Source organism: Eublepharis macularius, chromosome 4 (genome assembly GCF_028583425.1).
Source record: "Eublepharis macularius isolate TG4126 chromosome 4, MPM_Emac_v1.0, whole genome shotgun sequence".
In the NCBI taxonomy this organism is placed as follows: Eukaryota; Metazoa; Chordata; class Lepidosauria; order Squamata; family Eublepharidae; genus Eublepharis; species Eublepharis macularius.
Genome location: NC_072793.1, coordinates 175,273,317 through 175,291,136, shown reverse-complemented (window position 1 = coordinate 175,291,136; position 17,820 = coordinate 175,273,317). Strand labels below are relative to the sequence as shown.

The window sequence follows — 17,820 nt, the reverse complement described above, 5'->3', positions numbered from 1 at the left end:
CTAGAGTATCCTTCTGATCCGTTTTATTACACTTCAGCCCTGTAGCCTTACTTAATATTCAGTTTTGCATAGTTGATGGAAAGCCAGGTGCATGGGAGACTTGATCTCATGAGGCAGGCTACTCCATAACGGGTTCTAACAAACATATTTTTCTTCAGCTGTGCCCAGAGTAGCAGAAAGTTTGAGGTGGCAGAAACAATGTCCCCCTTATAATTATGAAAATAACAGCTTGTTGTTCTTTTCATCAAGGGATTGCTTCAGAAAGAAACTTCAAAAACAATGACATGATCATCAGGGTCAAAAGCAAAAGACAATAACTTCTTCTGGTGCATAAATACCTCCTGTGATGGATAGAATCTGGGCGGGGATTTGGGGCAGGAATGAACTTTGTCAATGTTTGCTTCAATATTTTCCTTCCAGGATCTGACGTCTCTGCTCTAATGCTGGAGTCTACGCTGCCTTGATTTTGAAATGAGTTTTGGCTTCTCCTAACTAGCTGCTCCTGGATTTGAGGGTCAGCCACAAGGGAGGATTCTGTAGGGCCAAATCCAGAATGCTGTTACTGGTTTTGGTAGTGGCAGTGGTGCTGCTTCCCAATGATGCCATCTGTGGGACGTTGAAAGCAAAATGCCCACTGAACTTGCTCAACGATTTAAATGATCCATGGAATTATTACAGGCTAGGAGACCTCCTCATTGGTGGGATCATGTCTCTGAAGTCTGCTTCTCTGCATCCATTCACCTTTAAGAAGCCTCCCCTTATCGGAATTGAGTAGTAAGTAATTTGTGGTATCCCAGGGCTTATAAGCAGCATATTCCCTACTCAGGCTCAGTGGCATGTGGGGGTGTCTATTGTGCGTGAACTCAAATTCAGTAGTTCCGCATTGTAATCTTCCCTTTAAATTTCTCTCTTTGAGAACTGCCACTCTTAGGCCAGCAATGGAATGCCCTGGAAGATTAAAATGTTCTCCCAATTTTTTTGAGTGTTGTGATTTTTTATTGTCAGATTTATGCCCATTTATTATTTTGTATAAGGACTGACACGTTTGTCTGATTTCGACAGTAGAAAGGCACTGCTGACACTTGAGGGCAGATAGAATGTTGGAAGATGAACAAGTGAACGGACATGAGATGTTGTTAGGTCCAGTGACTTCTTTTTTAGAGTGAATATGGGGGGGGGGAGTTGGCATCTTTCACTGACACTCTTATTTTGTGTTTTGAGCAGCAAGACGCCACTTTCCACACACTGAGTCATTTCATTTTCTTCTCTTTGCGAAGGTTCCTTTTTGAACTATTAAAGATAAAAAATACAAAAGTCCTGGTGGCTGAAACGAGGGTTGGGTTGGCAGCTTATTGAGGACTGCAGTGGGGAAACCTCCCATGTCGAGGTTCCATTGCTGCTGGGCTTTATCTGCAGCTGCACCAGCAGCTGAGAAACCACAAAATCCCGTCTCCATGTGGAAACCAGAAATCGTTGCAATGTGATTTGGGAAAAGGCAGTTCAAGAGCATCCTCTGGAACACTGATTTGACTTTGGAAGTTGTGTGTTCCCCTTTCCAGCACCGGAGGTACATCATGGTTTCTAAATAGCAGACAGCTGTTTTCTTTGTACAAAGTTCTTCCCTTCAGCCCAGGAAAGGACATAAAATATGTACAGATCTATGAGTAGAATCCAGACATTTTTTCCCCTGGAAATGAAGCCAGGGACTGGCGTGATGATTTCAATGAATAGATTGATGAGAATATATTTCCTTCCTTTGGCAGTGCTTCAAACACACAATATGCCATCATCTTGTCCTTCCTGCTCGCCATTCAGGAGATCAATCGGAATCCCAGGATCTTGCCCAACATAACTCTGGGTTACGACATCTACGATAACTATTTCAATGCAAGGCTGACTTATGATGGTGTGTTCGATCTGCTCTTCATGGGGAAGGAGAATATTCCAAACTATCACTGTGGAGCTCAGAAGAACCTGTTGGCAGTTCTTGACCAGTCTGAGTCTAAAATCCCCATCCATGTTTCCAATGTGCTGGGCATCTACAAAATCCCACTGGTATGAAGGGGGTAAGGGGCAGGGGTAATCCAAGTTTTCTTTGGGACAACTCTCTGAGCCTTTAATCTCTTAGGCAAATTCATGCTTTTTTCTGGTCCTCTTGGAGCAGACAGTAGTTTTTGAGAGAGCTTAATATTTTGCATCCTCCTCTTTGAAGAAGTTTATTTTGCCCCATTGTCCAATGGGTCTGGCTAGGTTTTGGAACAATATCAAATCATTGTTTCACTAGAGAATAAAAAAATGACACATGCCCATCACTTTCTGAACCATCATTGTGTGATCCCTTTAGAAGGAAGGATGCATCTGACGAAGAGAGCTGTGGTTCTTGAAAGCTCATGCTGCAATAAGTTTGGTTAGTCTTAAAGGTGCCACTGGACCCTTTACTAGAGAGTCCTTATATAACTATCTCTTTGAATCTCTGTATTCCCCCTCTGCAGTCTGAGGCTATGAGACAGTGCAAAATTCTTTGCGTTCAACAAATTGGAACTGCTTACACATCATGTTTCATTTCAGCTCTCTCCCAAAAGTTTTTTTATGTTTTTAAGGTAGAAGGTGTGATCTTGTGTGCATAATAATGTTGCAGTCCTGATAGAAGCAGATGAATAGGCTTAAGCTGTTGTGGGGAGGAAACAGGAGGAGAAGGAGATGGGGTTTAGTAGGTTGACTTCTAAGTTCAGGTCCTCTATATTGCCCCAGTGGGCAAAGGGTGATGAATGGGTCAGGAGCAAAAAGACACAGAAAGCTGATTTTTACTAGAAGACCAATCGTCTATCAAGATCATGCTTGTTCCTGTAATGAGTAGGCGCACTCCAGTCACAGTCATTCCCGTCACTTCTCTTATTTATTTATTTACTTCATTTATACACTGCCTTTCCCCCCAATGGGGACTAAAGTGCCTCACATTATTCTCTTTTCCTGCAGTTCATCCTCACAACAACCCAATCAGCTAGCTTAGGCAGAGACTGCATGACCAGCCCAAGGTCACCAATCAAGTTTTCATGGCAGAGTGGAGATTCAGACATGGCTTCTCTAGATGCTAGCCTTACACTCTACGCACTATGCCACACCTGCTCTTAATAACAGAATAGTAGAAGTGAGGGGCCCTTCCTTTGGCAGGGTGTTGCACAAGGTGGGTGCCAGAACACAGAATAGCAAAGAGTCCAGTAGTACCTTTAAGACTAAGCAACTTTATTGTACCATGAGCTTTTGAGAACCACAGCTCTCTTCGTCAGATGTACAAAAGAATAAACGGACATAAATCTGACATTAGAAATCAAAACACTCAAAAAACAGTGGGCAAACATTTTAATCTTCCAGAACATTCCATTGCTGACCTAAAAGTGGCTGTCTCCAGAGAAATTTCAAGGGACATTCGACCACTTAAAGAAACTTTACCTCAGAACCTGTTCTGCAGCACCAAGATGAAAATCGTGTTTATTGTGCAAGTGGATGCTAGCGACATTGCGATGGGGAGGGGTACTCTTGCAAACAGATGATGAGGGAAAGTTGCACCCCTGTGCCTATGTGTCAAAAAAATTCTCTGAGACTGAATGTCACTGGGCGATCTGGGACAAAGAAGCTTCGGCTATTAAATTAGCGTTAACTACTTGGAGACACTGGTTAAAGGGAGCTAAGGGACTGATCATAAAAACTTAGAGGCCTTACGCTTCCCACACAGATTGTGCGTCAAACACTTGCGGTGGGAAGAATTCTTCTCCAAGTTCAATTTTACTCTGAAACCCCCCTCCCCCCACACAGCTGGGTGACCCTGGGTCAGTCACAGCTCTCTCTCAGAGGTCTCTCAGCCCCACCCATCTCACAGGGTGTTCTGTGGGGATAATAATAACTTACTTTGTAAACCGCTCTGGGTGGACATTAAGTTATCCTGAAGGGCGGTATGTAAATAGAATGTTGTTGTTATTATTGTTATTGTTATTATCTTGTTCTGGGGATATGTAGCAGCCATTATTACTTTTCCCAAACATTCAATTGATAGATGAGCATCACGCAACATACATGTCACCATGTCTAGTAATGACCTATTTTCCTTTCTGCCACTCCATTTTGTTCTGGATTATATGCTACTGTTGTCTGGTGTTGCATGCCTTCCTCTCAGGAGTTACTGTGTGACATGTGACATGTATTCTGTGCCATTACCTGAATGCAGGATCTGTGGTTTCCTTCCAAATTTATTCTGGACCATAGGTGTATAGTGTTTAAGATGATCCAGCATCATGGATATTTTACTGAGGAGGAGATATAGTACAGTGTATCTGACGTGGTTATCTAGGAATGTTGAGAAATATCTGTGCTTTCACAAAGTCTGCACAGATAGAAGACCACAAATATCTGAGTGGATTAAATTAAATGGTTTGCATTCACTATAATTTGGAAAGGAAGATTTGATAGCAGGTAGGCTTTGATGAAACTTTTTACCTGAAATGTAGGTCACAGATGCAAACTTTATAAGGCTAATTATTTATAGCTTTTTAACTTTTCTTTGGTAACATATATCTTGGATAAAATCTAAATATGACAGGAGATGGTGATTCCCCACTCTTCGGCTTGAAACTAGTGGAGTGGCTTTGGGTCAGTCACAGCTCTCTCAGAGCTCTCTCAGGCCCATCCACCTCACAGGGTGTTTTGTTGTGGGGATAATAATGACATCCTTTGTAAACCACTCTGAATGGGTGTTACATCATCCTGAAGGGCAGTATATAAATGGATGCTATTATAATATTATTATTATTACAGGCTAATATTATGATTAAAATAAAAAACAATGACAGACAACTTGTTTAGAGAAGTCTTGGGGTCAGGTACATAGGAAGGGTCTTTATTTATTTATTTATTTATTTATTTATTTATGTCATTTATATCCCGCTTTTCTCACTGAGGCTCAAGGAAGTAGACAAGATTGCTCTCTTTGATGTGTTTAGATGTGAAAGTCACTTTAAGTCTGCTGTTAATATTTGTCCTTTTCTGTTACAAACACTACATTTTGCGGGGGCTGGAATCTGAAATAATCTCAGGTAACCGAGATGTTACTCTAATGATGAACTGGCTTAAAATGGGGCCTCATTTTATAATTTAATTGATGTTTTACCTCCTCTGAGTCTGATCTGACTGCATCCCCCCCCACCACCATTTTGGCACCTGTACTCTCGGGGCAGGAACTAAGCAGGAACCAGGGGGCTGGAGGCATTCCTGAGCATGGATCGTTTCCTATTTTATAGGGCTTCATGAGGCACTCTAGATGACTCTTGCAAGCCCAGAGTTTAAGATTTCAGTAACAGAAGAGAAAACACCCCATGTTAAATCAGGCCCAGTGCCTGGGAGCATCCTACATGGATGGGTTCCTTCTGACCATCTCATCCTACAAAGATAGACCCATTTATCCTGGAAATCCTTGGAGAAGAAATGGGTGTTATCCCAGAGTTTATGCAGTTTGGTTTAGTGGTTAAGAGTATGGGACTCTAATCTGGAGAGCCGAGTTTGATTCCCCTCTCCTCCACTTGAAGCCAGCTGGGTGACCTTGAGTCAGCCACAGCTTCTAGGAGCTCTTTCAGCCCCATCCACCTCATAGGGTGTTTGTTGTTGTTGGGATAATAATAGCAAACTCTGTAAACCACTCTGAGTGGGTGTGAAGTCATCCTGAAGGGCGGTATATAAAGCCAATGTTATTATTATTGCTATTATTATTAGATTACAAGATTTAGATTTGTAACCAAGTTTTTTATGGTAGTGTATTTCCCAAGTGTTGTTTTGTGTACATAAGGGTGCCCTTGTGTACAGAAGATGTTACACAAATAAACAAATAGACTTGGAAAGCTGCTCTGGAGAAAGTTTTATTCCTAATACTGGGTAGCTTTGTCCAAATTCACATGGATGGGCAAAATGTATGTCAATCACATATGCACTCATTCCATGCTCCCAGAAATATATAAATCACCCTCGCATTACATGGGCTTTCTTCCATCACAGCGGCTGGGATTTTGCTGCAATCTCTTCCTTTCCTTCCTAGGTCACTTATGGGCTCATTTCCCATGTCCTTCATGATCCAGCTCAGTTCCCTTTTCTCTATCAGATAATTCCAAACCAGGAAACACAATACCTGGGGATTCTCAAACTGCTCCTGCATTTCCACTGGACGTGGATCGGTCTCATTGCACCAGATACTGAGAATGGAGAACAATTCATGAAAATCTTCCCCCCTCTGGCCAGCAAGGGTGGCATTTGTGTTGCCTTCTCTCTGAGCATCCAAGCAACAGCCCGTGAAGAACAGATAGCAAACACATTCCTGTCCTCTGCTGCATTTCACTTATGGAGAAAAGTCCATGTATTTGTTTATTTTGGGGAGCCACTGTTTTTTCCAATTATACCCTTCAGTATACACAGAGCAGCTGAAGAGCAGATCAAGCCCCCTGTGGGGAAAGTCTGGATCACAACAGCTTCATGGGACCTCACCATCTACTTTTCAAGTATGGTCACATTTTTTCATTATATACAGGGATTTTTTTCTTTCTCCATGCAGAGAAACAAAAGGATAAATGTGGACATTAATATGGGAAGTAAAATGGTGGCATTTGGGATGAACTCATTTGATTGTTTCTATTCAAAGCCTTTGTTGACTATGAAATGGAATGTAAGATGCAGAGAAAGAAAAAATCGGGAGACCCTTTCCCAGGATCTGATGGAAACTATCCTGTCTCTAGATATTTCCAATACTTTCGATGCCATCTTCACTGTGGCACGGGCCATACATGCTGCGTACTCATCAAGATCCAAGCAGACATTAGCCACGGAAAGGTTGGGCCTCCCAAGAGTGCAGCCGTGGCAGGTATTTCTTCTCCTTTTTACATAACTTGATGAATAGTAGTGAATAATGTGCCATCAAGTCGCAACCAACTCATAGCAACTCGTTCCACAAGATGGAACTCCTAGTTTTGCCTCCTAGTTTTTAAATGCCTGGCTTTTCACTTCCATTCCAGCTCCACATTTTCCTAAGGGAAGTCCCTCTTTACAACACTTCCATGGGTGAAGCATATTGGGACGAGAATGGGGATGTCACAGTGGATTTTGATATCACAAAATGGATGGGATTCCCCAATAAGTCTGTTGTTGGAGTGAAGGTGGGGAGTGTAGAGAGACAGGCATCCCCAGACCTCAAACTCACCATTGAGAAGGATGACATTCTGTTCCCCAAGATATTAACCCAGGTTGGGAAATATACTATTTTTCTTTTATTCCATTTCTCATTTGTTAAGATTTAATAATCTGTTTGTCATTATTAAGCAATCACAACAGAATTGGCAGCCTGAGGGAAGTCTCATTAGGAGCAGGTGTGGTAGCAACCTCCAGGTTACTTACTACCACATGACTTGCTCATCTCATCCAAATGTCTGGGTTGAGATTGGGATGTGGGAGAGCCAGGTTTGAATTCCTGCTCTGCCATGGTGCTAACTGGGTGACCTTGAACCAGTCACCACTATCAGCCTCACTTACCTCACAGGGTTGGTGTGAAGTTAAAATGAGATGTGAATTGCTTTGGATCCCCATTGTGGGAAAAGGTACGGTAAAAATGGGGTTTTCAGGTGACAATCAGTGGGGGGCAAACTCCCAGAAGTGACATTATCCAGCTGAGTACGCTGTCCCTGTTCCTATCCAGTCAGTAAAGCTTGCAGTACAAGTTGGATCTTGAATGTACATAAACAGGTCTGTTCTAATAACTGTGCCTGCTGAATGAGACAATTCCCTGAAGTCAGTAGTCAGCCACAGACTAGTCAGCAGGCCACAAACTAGAAGTGCTGTTGAGCCTTTTCCAAGTATGGTGCATTTGCAACAACAACAAAACTAACCTATTGTTTCTGTTGCTGTTGCTGTTGCTGGTTAGCCCCTGCCCCGTTCCAGGTGTACCAAGAGCTGCCAGCCTGGATATGCCAAGAAGGCTCAGGAAGGGAAGCCATTTTGCTGCTATGACTGTGATCCATGCCCGGAAGGGACCATCTCCACACAGGAAGGTGGGTGATGCCAAAAGCATTACCTTAAAGGCAAAAAAAAAATGAGGGTTATGAGGCAAGATCTGAGCAGTTTCTTCCACTCTCCAGTTTCCTGTCTGTCATTACACTATGGACAATGAACCTTTAACTTATGAATATCTGTACCTTTAACCTGAGAGTCACAAGCTGTTTAATTAATCTTTCTCTTGGTGGGGCCCGCATAGCTGAGACCTGAGGTGTGCCGAGAACGGCAGTAGAGACACTGTAGCCTTTGTATTTGGCGAGTTTATTAAAATCAAATTTGGGAACTGTATATGGCTTGACAAGTACATTTTATGAAGGGTAAATTTTTATTGAAGATTAGTTTGTGGCACACTCGGTATTGGACTCTGAAGAGGCAGACACATGAAATATATTTAATAATCAGCTGGCCTGTTGTTGGGCTCACAGGGAGTTTTCTCGCCCATTATTGTTCCAACTGTAAAAAAAAAAGAGAATAGATACTGTTGCCTACATTTAGGACTTACATGGCAACTCGTATCTTATTGTGTTGTAAAAAAGAATGGAAATTAAATATGTATTATGGTTTTCTTCTATTTTTAAGCTCTGTTTTCTTTCTTCTTATAAGCTTCATTTACTTTCTTTTTCTTTTGCTTTATGCCCTTTTCATTGGGCTTTTAATTCTACAATAAAACTATTGGAAATAAAAAATATTGGAAATAAAAAATAAAAAATATTGGACAGCTACAGTGCTCCATCCAGATCACCCATCTTTCATGCACCAACAAGAAAAGAGAAAGGAGAAGAATTTATTATACTTAATATAACTTGGATTAATACTGACTGTACAACTTTGGCCAACAATCAGGATATAGGACTTTTGTAACTGTTTGATATATTTGCATTGATTTGTGATTGATTACTGAGTATTATGTGGATGGATATATTATATTATAATATATTATAATATTATAATAATATTATATATTATACTTATATCATATCATACAGATTGATTTTTTCACACACATTTGTACTTTGATGCCCATGGTTATGGGTTTCCATGTTCAGTATTTATTCTATTACCAGGGGAGCCTCTTTTACCTATGTAGAAAAAATGGGCTGGCAGTAGGAAAAGATCCAACATGAGATAGTTGACTCAGTAAAGGAAGCCATGGCCTTCAGTTTGCAATACCTGAGCAAGGCTGGTAATTATAGGACATTTCAGAAGGCATTAATTCACAGGGTTGACATACGTCAGAAGCTACTGGCTGGCACTTATAACAGTTTGCCACTCCTCCCTAATGTAAATGGCAACTCAGATGCTTCCCATAGGAGCTTCTGTCCCCTCACAGGCTCAAAATGATAGCAAGACCCTTCAAAAGCAAGGTTCAGATCTCAGACAGTAGCTATTCTGCAGAGGGGGGCACAATTTCATCTCTTTCTCATGAGGAGGAAAGTCTCTGCCCTAAATTGTAGAAAGGTGAGAAGGTTCAGTTGTCATCATTGTCAATGGCACAAGAAGGAACTGTGCACATAGCCCCAATTTTGCATGTTCTAACCTCTCTGAACAAAAGGCAAGAGAGCCATTCTGTATCAGACCAAAGTTCCATATAGTTTCTCACAGCGGCCAGACAGAGAGCCCAAACCAAACGGAACAATATTTTTTAAGTGAATGATATATTATCCGCAAAAATTTCCTTTATTGAATATTTTAGAACACAGATTTATTGTCAATGTCAATTCCTAATACTGAAGTCACTCCTATTCTTTTCCAGATGCAGAACGCTGTGACAAATGCCCAGAAGACCAGCATCCAAACAAGGACAGAACTCGATGCGTCCCAAAGACCATAACTTTCCTCTCCTATGAAGAACCTTTGGGGATCAGCCTAGCTGTCTTTCCTCTGTTCTTGTCCCTAATCACTTGTTCTGTTTTAGGACTTTTCATTAAATTCCTAGATACCCCCATAGTCAAAGCCAACAACCGGGATCTTAGCTATATTCTTCTCACCTCCCTCCTGCTTTCCTTTCTCTCCTGCTTTCTCTTCATTGGCAAGCCAAGGAAGGTGACCTGCCTTCTCCGACAAACTGCCTTCAGCATCATCTTCTCAGTTGCCATCTCTTCTGTGTTGGCCAAAACGATCACTGTGGTGGTGGCCTTCATGGCCACCAAACCAGGGAACAGGATGAAGAAATGGCTGGGGAAGAGTTTGGCCAACTTCATTGTTATTTCTTGTCCCGCTATCCAAGTTGTCCTCTGTGCCCTCTGGCTGGGAATCTCTCCCCCCTTCCCAGAGTCTGACATGAGCTCCCAACCTGGACAGATCACATTGCAATGCAACGAAGGGTCTATCATCATGTTTTATGGTGCCCTGGTCTACATGGGCTTCCTGGCTGCCATCTCTTTCACGGTGGCTTTCCTGGCCAGGAAGCTGCCTGGAGCCTTCAATGAAGCTAAGCTGATCACCTTCAGCATGCTGGTCTTTTGCAGTGTCTGGGTGTCCTTTGTGCCCACCTACCTGAGCACAATGGGGAAATACATGGTAGCCGTGCAGGTCTTCTCCATCTTGGCCTCCAGTGCTGGCTTGCTGGGCTGCATCTTCCTTCCCAAATGCTACATTATCATCATCAGGCCTGATCTTAATAACAAAGAGCATCTAATGAGAAAAGTGAACTGTTTAAATTGAATGCAAGAGTGGGGGACTCCTTGCTATCCTTGCATGATGTACATGCAACTTATAACTCAAGTAGAAATTTTTAAAATGTGACCTGAAACAATGATTATCGCAATCCCCAAAGACAATAAAAAGTGTCCTGCTGTCTCTCACCCAATTTTTTTGCTGTCTGTTATAGGGAACTTGTATGCCATCTATTTTACAGGTTTCCTGGGCCATAGGAGGGAGGGGGGAGGGAAGTTGCTCTCCTAGGGAAATAGCATTTTACATTATAGGGAGCTCTAAATTTAGTGGCTGAGTCAACCAATCTGGCTTGCAGTGGATACAGAAATGGTGGGAGCTGATAAAACCTAGTTTTTCTGACTGTTGGGATTCCAGGGACCTCCTCAAAGTCATATGACCCTGGTAGCATATCTGGTGGAGTCACCATTGCCTCTAGGGATGTGCTTTCAGAAACAATAGCACACCTTGCACTTTCTTGCATTCCATTTTATTCAACCATTTACAAGTTTATTTCCATTGTCTTGTTCATGCGTTTATAGAGACCTGAAGTGGCTCAGGTGGGGGAAGACCAGGCAAAATTGGTGGGGAGGGGGATGATAGTGTTTTCCCCCTGTAATCCATTCCAAGGATGTTTTTTTCCAAGAGGATATTTTCTAAGTATACATAAACCAGAAAGATGGGAAAGATCCGCCACACTTATCTTCCTACTTGGGAGAGGGCATCTAACTAACCACGTTCAGAGACAGGTTGCTTGGCTAAATAGACCTTTGGTCCCATTGAGCATCTCTGGTCTTACTGACTCATTTCACAATCTTTATGTATTTATATTATTTACTGTCTGCCTTTTTCAATCAGACTCAAGGCTTAAATAGTGTAAGTCAATATAATCAACAGCATGGGACATCCAACAAACAACGCAATACGACTGGGATTGCAGAAGTCCGGAACGGGGCAGAAATCTGAAAACGGAGCTAAAACAAAGCATAAACATCAACATGCATATCTGCTAGGTTGCATCCAGCTGCCCCAGGAGAAATTGGAGGCGTGGCGCTTGGTGCACTGGCCTCACACTGTTGCGCTTGCATTACTTCCTAAGTAGGAAGTTTTTTAGGTGCTTTATCAGTTTTTGTAAATGCTAGAATTTCCTCTGTGACACTTTTGATTTTTTTTACCAGATGTGAGTTCAGGAAGCCAGCACAATGCACCAGTTTTTCCTCATTTCTTCCTGCTTGCACCTGAGGCACCAGTGGTCAAAGTGGCAGGTGTCTGAGACCTCTCCCATTGCAGAAAGGTTGCCAGATCCCTACTCTCAACTGGTGTGGGGTAGGGGGAAATACCAGGTAGGTGGGGCTCACCAGGTGGGGCTACATTATTACATTCCTGTCAAGGAACTGATATTACTCCCTGTGTACCTGAAAGTGACATAAGAGCATTGCCAGTGGATGCTTTGGACTCGGGTATTTGGCCATAACTCCATGGTTTAACCATAGATTTTGACCCAAATACAAGAATGTTCCCAGTGTCCCCTGCAGATACACTGATGTATCTTCTGGGTGCACAAGCTGTCATGTCAATGAATCAGAACTCTGGTGATGTTCCTCCCTTTCTCACCATTCCCTGCCTTGCAGGCAGTTGAGCACCAGTAGGAAACCTGGAGGTGAACCTAAAGGTACCTAAGCCACCTGATGGTTGCTGCTGGATATGAGGCAAGCTCCTTAACTTTCCACTCCCCCATAACTGTGGCAGAGATCCACTGGCTCAGCCATAATCCCTACAGAACAACCTGCGCCTTAGCCTAACAACACTTCTGTCCAGCGACTCCTGGCCTCATAGGTACACCTCATAACGGGAGTGATGGAACCTGGTTGCCAAGCAACCATGGCCCTCCCCACAGCATAGCTCAGGGAATCCAAGGTACAAGCTGCACTATTCCATCTGCAGGTGAGACCAGTGCTGCCTTGAAATATAAATGCCGGACTCTAGGATCCATCTCAAGATCCTATGTGACTTGGATGAAAGAAGGTTAGGTATGGGGACCATTGCCTAATCGTCCATGTGAAGGGGGATGAGGGGTTGTCTAATTTCCTCCCCCACAATCCAACTACCATGAGGATTGGAAAAATCCAAGCATGTAAGGCCCAAGCATGTAAATCCAAGTAGTAAGATCTCCATTCTGACTGGTCAATGGGCCACTGCTGAACCCACCAGTGCCCCTGAACCAAACCCAGAAGCCATTGGGCCCCTAGGCAGGGAGGTGCCTGAAACTCCACTTCTAGGTGACAACACCCTGGAGACAAGGCTTGGTGCCCCACCAGCTGCTGAAACTCCCATAAAAGAGGCCAGGTATCAACCGCCTGGCCCAGGTGCAGTAAACCTCCTAAATCTCATTCATTTATCTCCCTCCTCAGGTCCACCTCATCCTTCTCCTTCACTTCTCTGAAAAGGATGGTTAACCCCCGACATGTTGCTCCCTTTACGACAGTGTCCTTGGTGATCTAAATCAAGTAATAACCCCATGGCCAAACTGTGAAACTCAAAGGCAAGGCCCAAGACAATACAACCCTGGATTTTAATCACGGGAGCATAGACACTGTCACCTGACCCTAGGAGTCCCCACAGCTATGAACTAGTGGCCAGTGAACTTACTTAACCTTGTATTGTCGAAGGCTTTCACGGCCGGAGAACGATGGTTGTTGGGGGTTTTCCGGGCTGTATTGCCGTGGTCTTGGCATTGTAGTTCCTGACGTTTCGCCAGCAGCTGTGGCTGGCATCTTCAGAGGTGTAGCACCAAAAGACAGAGATCTCTCAGTGTCACAGATCTCTCAGTGTCACTGTGACACTGAGAGATCTCTGTCTTTTGGTGCTACACCTCTGAAGATGCCAGCCACAGCTGCTGGCGAAACGTCAGGAACTACAATGCCAAGACCACGGCAATACAGCCCGGAAAACCCCCAACAACCATTACTTAACCTTGTCAAACAGGTCCACAGTCACCTCAACAAGACAGGATTATTGCAGCCTAGGCCAGGTTCACTACCACTCGTCAATTGTGCTAATCTGGTAGAAAGATCAGGTCACATCTTTGACTTCTGTGCCCTGTGTGACAGCTTTGCATGTTTCTGCACTCCACTGGAAAATTCCCCACCTAGCCTCCTCTTCTGGGCCCTAGCCTTTCCTAGGCATCTAGATGTGGCAATAGGTCCATGATGCCTCTACGAACTGAGCAGACAGGGGAAATTACCTCAATGGTCTCTTGGTTCTGAGTGCATACATGCAACCCCTTTCTTTAGAATGACTTTTGGATGGATTTCTTTGGTAGCATTCCACCATGCCATTACATGAACCCACAAATTCTGACACTTAGTGACTGTGATGAATTGTCCTTTAATATCAATTTGCCAATCAAATGATTTACTTCCACTTTCCCATTGTGACCCCTACTTCTTTGCACAACCTCAGTTCTTGCTGAAGCAGATGCAATAACACAGTAAAGCAGATGCTATAACACAGCATGCTATCAGGTGGAGTGAGTGACAAAACCTGTTCCATTCCTGATCCCGGCTGGGTGAAGTTGGAGGGCAAGCACTGCTACCTGCTCTGCTCCTGATCCCACCCGGGTGAAGGTGGGAGAGGGCATTGCCATCTGTTCAGCTCCTGATCCTGGCAGCATGAAGCTGGGGGTGAGCATTGCCTCCTCCTCCACTTCTGATCCCAGCCAGGTGAAAGTGGAGGGGTGGGTATTGCCACCTCCTCCACTCCTTATTCCAGTTGGATGAAGCTGGAGTGGGTGGGCATTGCCACCTACTCTACTCCTGATCACAGCCAGGTGAAGGGGGGGGGAGGTATTTCCACCTGCTCCATCTATGATCTTGGCCAAGTGCAGGCAAGAAGCAGGTATTGCAACCTGCTCTGCTCCTGATTCCAGCTAGGTGAAGGTTGGGTTGAGTATTACCTCCTGCTCTGCAGCCAGGTGAAGGTGATTGGTGAGCATTGCCATCTGCTCCATTCCTGGTCCTGGCTGGGTGAAGGCAGGGGCAGGCATTGCCACCTGCTCTGCTCCTGATCCCAGCCTGGGTTTCCGGCCATGGCAGCACCCTCTGGAAGCATACCAGGGTAGAAAGTGAGTTGTCTGGAACACTCTTACTCTTTTATATAGTGCTAGCAATAAAGCCCATTGTTAGAAAAAATACAATAGGCTCTAGAAAGGGGACGATGGGCAGGCAGGCATTCCCTCCTCCTCCATGACTGATCCTGGCCAGGTGAAGGTGGGGGTGTGTGGCTGGGTGAAAGCAGGGGGCAGGCATTGCCACCTGCTCTGCACCTGATCCCAGCTTAGTGAAGGGGGGGTGGTCATTGCCACCTACTCCGTGTCTGATCCAGACCAAGTGAAGGAGGATGGGCATTGCTGCCTCCTCTATACCCAATCTCAGCCAGGTGAAGGAGGCAGGCATTGTGTCCTATTCCATGCCTTCACCCAACCAGGTGAAGGGCATGGGCATTGTTGCTATCTGCACTCCTGATTCCAGCTGGTTGAAGGCAGGGGTGGGCATTGTCATCTGCACATCTCTTGATATGGCTGGGTGAAAGCACAGAGTGGGCATTGCCACCTGCTCCATGCCTGATCCCAGTTGGGTGAAGGCGAAGGGCAAGCATTGTCACCAGTGCTGCTTCTTATCCCTGTTGGGTGAAGGTGGGAGGGCAGGCATTGCCACCTGCTCTGTTCCTGTTCCCAGCTGTGTGAAGGCGGAAGGCAAGCATTGCCACCAGTGCTGCTACTTATCCCTGCTAGGTGAAGGCAGGGAGCAGGTATTGCCACCTGGTCTGCTCCTGATCCTGGCCAGAAGAAGGAGGTGGTTGGGCATTGCCAAATCTCTGTTTCTGATTCTGGCCAGGTGAAGGTGGAAGGTGGGCATTGCCACCTTCTCCGCTCCTCATCCTGGCTGGGTGAAGGTGGGGGGTGGGCATTACCGCTTTCTTCACTCCTAATCCTGGCCAAGTGAAGGCAGGGGGCAGGCATTGCCACCTGCTCTGCTCCTGACCCCCATTGGGTAAAAGCAGGGGCTATTACCACTTGCTTCACGCCTGATCCCAGCCAGATATAGGTGTGTGGGTGGGCATTGCCAATTGCTCTGCTCCTAATCCTGGCTGGGTGAAGGTGAAAGGGAAGGTATTGCCACCTGCTCAGTGCCTGATCCTGGCTGAAAGAAAGGTGGGTGGGCAGGCATTGCCACCTGCTCTGTGCCTGATCCCAGCCAGATGTAGGCAGGTGGGTGAGCATTGCCACTTGCTCTGCTCCTGATTCTGGCTGGGTGAAGGTGGAGATTGGGCATTGTCACCAGCTCCATGCCTCATCCTGGCCAGGTGAAGGGGAATAGGCATTGTCACCTCCTCTGTGCCTGATCCTGGCCAGGTGAAGTCGGTGAGGTTTGGAACCTGTTTCACTCCTCATCCCATTTAAGTGAATGTGGGGGGAAGGGCATTGCCATCTACTCTGCTCCTGATCCCGGCTGGGTGAAGGTGAAAGGGCAGGTATTGCCACCTGCTCAGTGCCTGATCCTGGCTGGATGAAGGAGGCTGGGCGGGCATTGCCACTTGCTCTGCTCCTGTTCCCAACTGGGTGAAGGTGGGAGATGGGCATTGCCTGATGCTCCTCTTCTGATCCCAGCTGGGTGAAGGTGGGGAGTGGGCATTGCCACCAGCTCCGCACCTCATCCTGGCCGGGTGAAGGGGGACAGACATTGCCACCTGCTCCGTGTCTTATCCCAGCCGGGTGAAGTTGAGGGTGAGGTTTGCCACCTGCTTCCCTCCTGATCCTGTTTGAGTGAAGGCGGGGGTGGGAATTGCTATCTGCTCTGGCTGGATGAAGGTGAAAGGGCGGGTATTGCCACCTGCTCAGTGCCTGATCCTGGCTGGATGAAGCCAGATGGCTGAGCATTGTCACTTTCTCCGCTCCTGTTCCTGACTGGGTGAAGGTGGAATGTGAGCATTGCCTCCTGCTCCTTTTCTGATCCTGGCCAGGTTGGGGGGTGGGGGGCATTGCCACCTGCTGCACTCCTGATCCCAGCCAGATGTTGGCTGGGAGCAGGAATTGCCACCTTCTTCCTTCCTGATTCTAGCAGAGTGAAGGAGAGGTGGGCATTGCCTCCTGCTTCCGTCCTGATCCTGGTTGGGTAAAGGTGGGGAGCAGGCATTGCCACCTGCTTCACTCCTGATCTCAGCCTAAGTTTCCTGCTGCAGCAGTGCTCTCTGATGGAGCACCAGAGTAGGAAGTGAGTTGTCTAGAATACGCTTACTCTTTTATATAATAAGATGATTTTTATATGTTTGGAAAATTAAAATATTTTTAAAGAAATGGCCAGTATCTGAATCCCTGATGGGAGTGGTCTAGGGCTGTCTGTTACAGTTCCCTGGGTTGAATGATCTATGGGAAATGTGGCTGAAATGGCTTTGTGTTATCCCCATTGTATCCACCTTACAGCATGGAGCTTGACTGCTGGTGGGGAATTCAATTAGTGATATCAGAACTTCCTGGAGTATGCTAAATCCAGGACTTCCGCAACACACACCACCAGTCTTGCATTATGTCAGGTCTGTTGCCCACAGCCCCTCCATATTGCTACCCAGCTTAGATATATGTTGCAATAGCCTTGTGCACCTGCTCCCTTGTTGCTTTCCAGATTCCAGTACAGCGGACCCCTTATCTCAAATGGCTTGTCGCAGTGGTCTTGGAACAGCTCCTTCCGCCCCGCTATAGATTATGTTCTGATGGATGGACTTGGAGGTGGGGGGCGACATGTAGAGGGATAGATATATTGTATCATGTACCAAATGTGTCATTCCTAACAAGGAGCCTGTGTACCACCAGTTGCCTTTAAACTGCTTCTGTGTATCCTATGGATGGATATCCTATGGTGAAGCCAAGCTATCTCCATAAAAACCCATTTACTCAAGAGCCTGATTTCTTGCTGCAAGGGTTGTGAGTCTGCTTCAACATAGCCTGTCTTCCATAGACTGATACATTATAGTAGAGTTGCCAAATTCCCTCTGGCAACCAGCTGGTGCTGTCATTTGACTGCTAGTGATGTG

General features: G+C 45.3%; 1 protein-coding gene across 1 annotated transcript; it reads left to right on the top strand.

Annotated features, from left to right (window-relative positions):
* The first annotated feature begins 553 nt into the window (after positions 1 to 553).
* Positions 554 to 10,743, top strand: LOC129327894 (vomeronasal type-2 receptor 26-like). The gene is made up of 5 exons (XM_054976642.1): positions 554 to 774; positions 1,764 to 2,055; positions 6,590 to 6,864; positions 7,966 to 8,075; positions 9,833 to 10,743. Exons 1-5 carry the CDS (start codon positions 554 to 556, stop codon positions 10,741 to 10,743), a joined length of 1,809 nt encoding a protein of 602 aa, XP_054832617.1.
* Positions 10,744 to 17,820: the final 7,077 nt, after the last annotated feature.

Excerpts from the sequence above, each read along its gene's own strand:
- LOC129327894 (XM_054976642.1), top strand. The coding sequence starts at position 554 with ATGCTGTTACTGGTTTTGGTAGTGGCAGTGGTGCTGCTTCCCAATGAT. Across the intron at positions 2,056-6,589 it reads GCATCTACAAAATCCCACTG|AGAAACAAAAGGATAAATGT; the intron begins GTATGAAGGGGG and ends TTCTCCATGCAG. Across the intron at positions 6,865-7,965 it reads CAGACATTAGCCACGGAAAG|GTGTACCAAGAGCTGCCAGC; the intron begins GTTGGGCCTCCC and ends GCCCCGTTCCAG.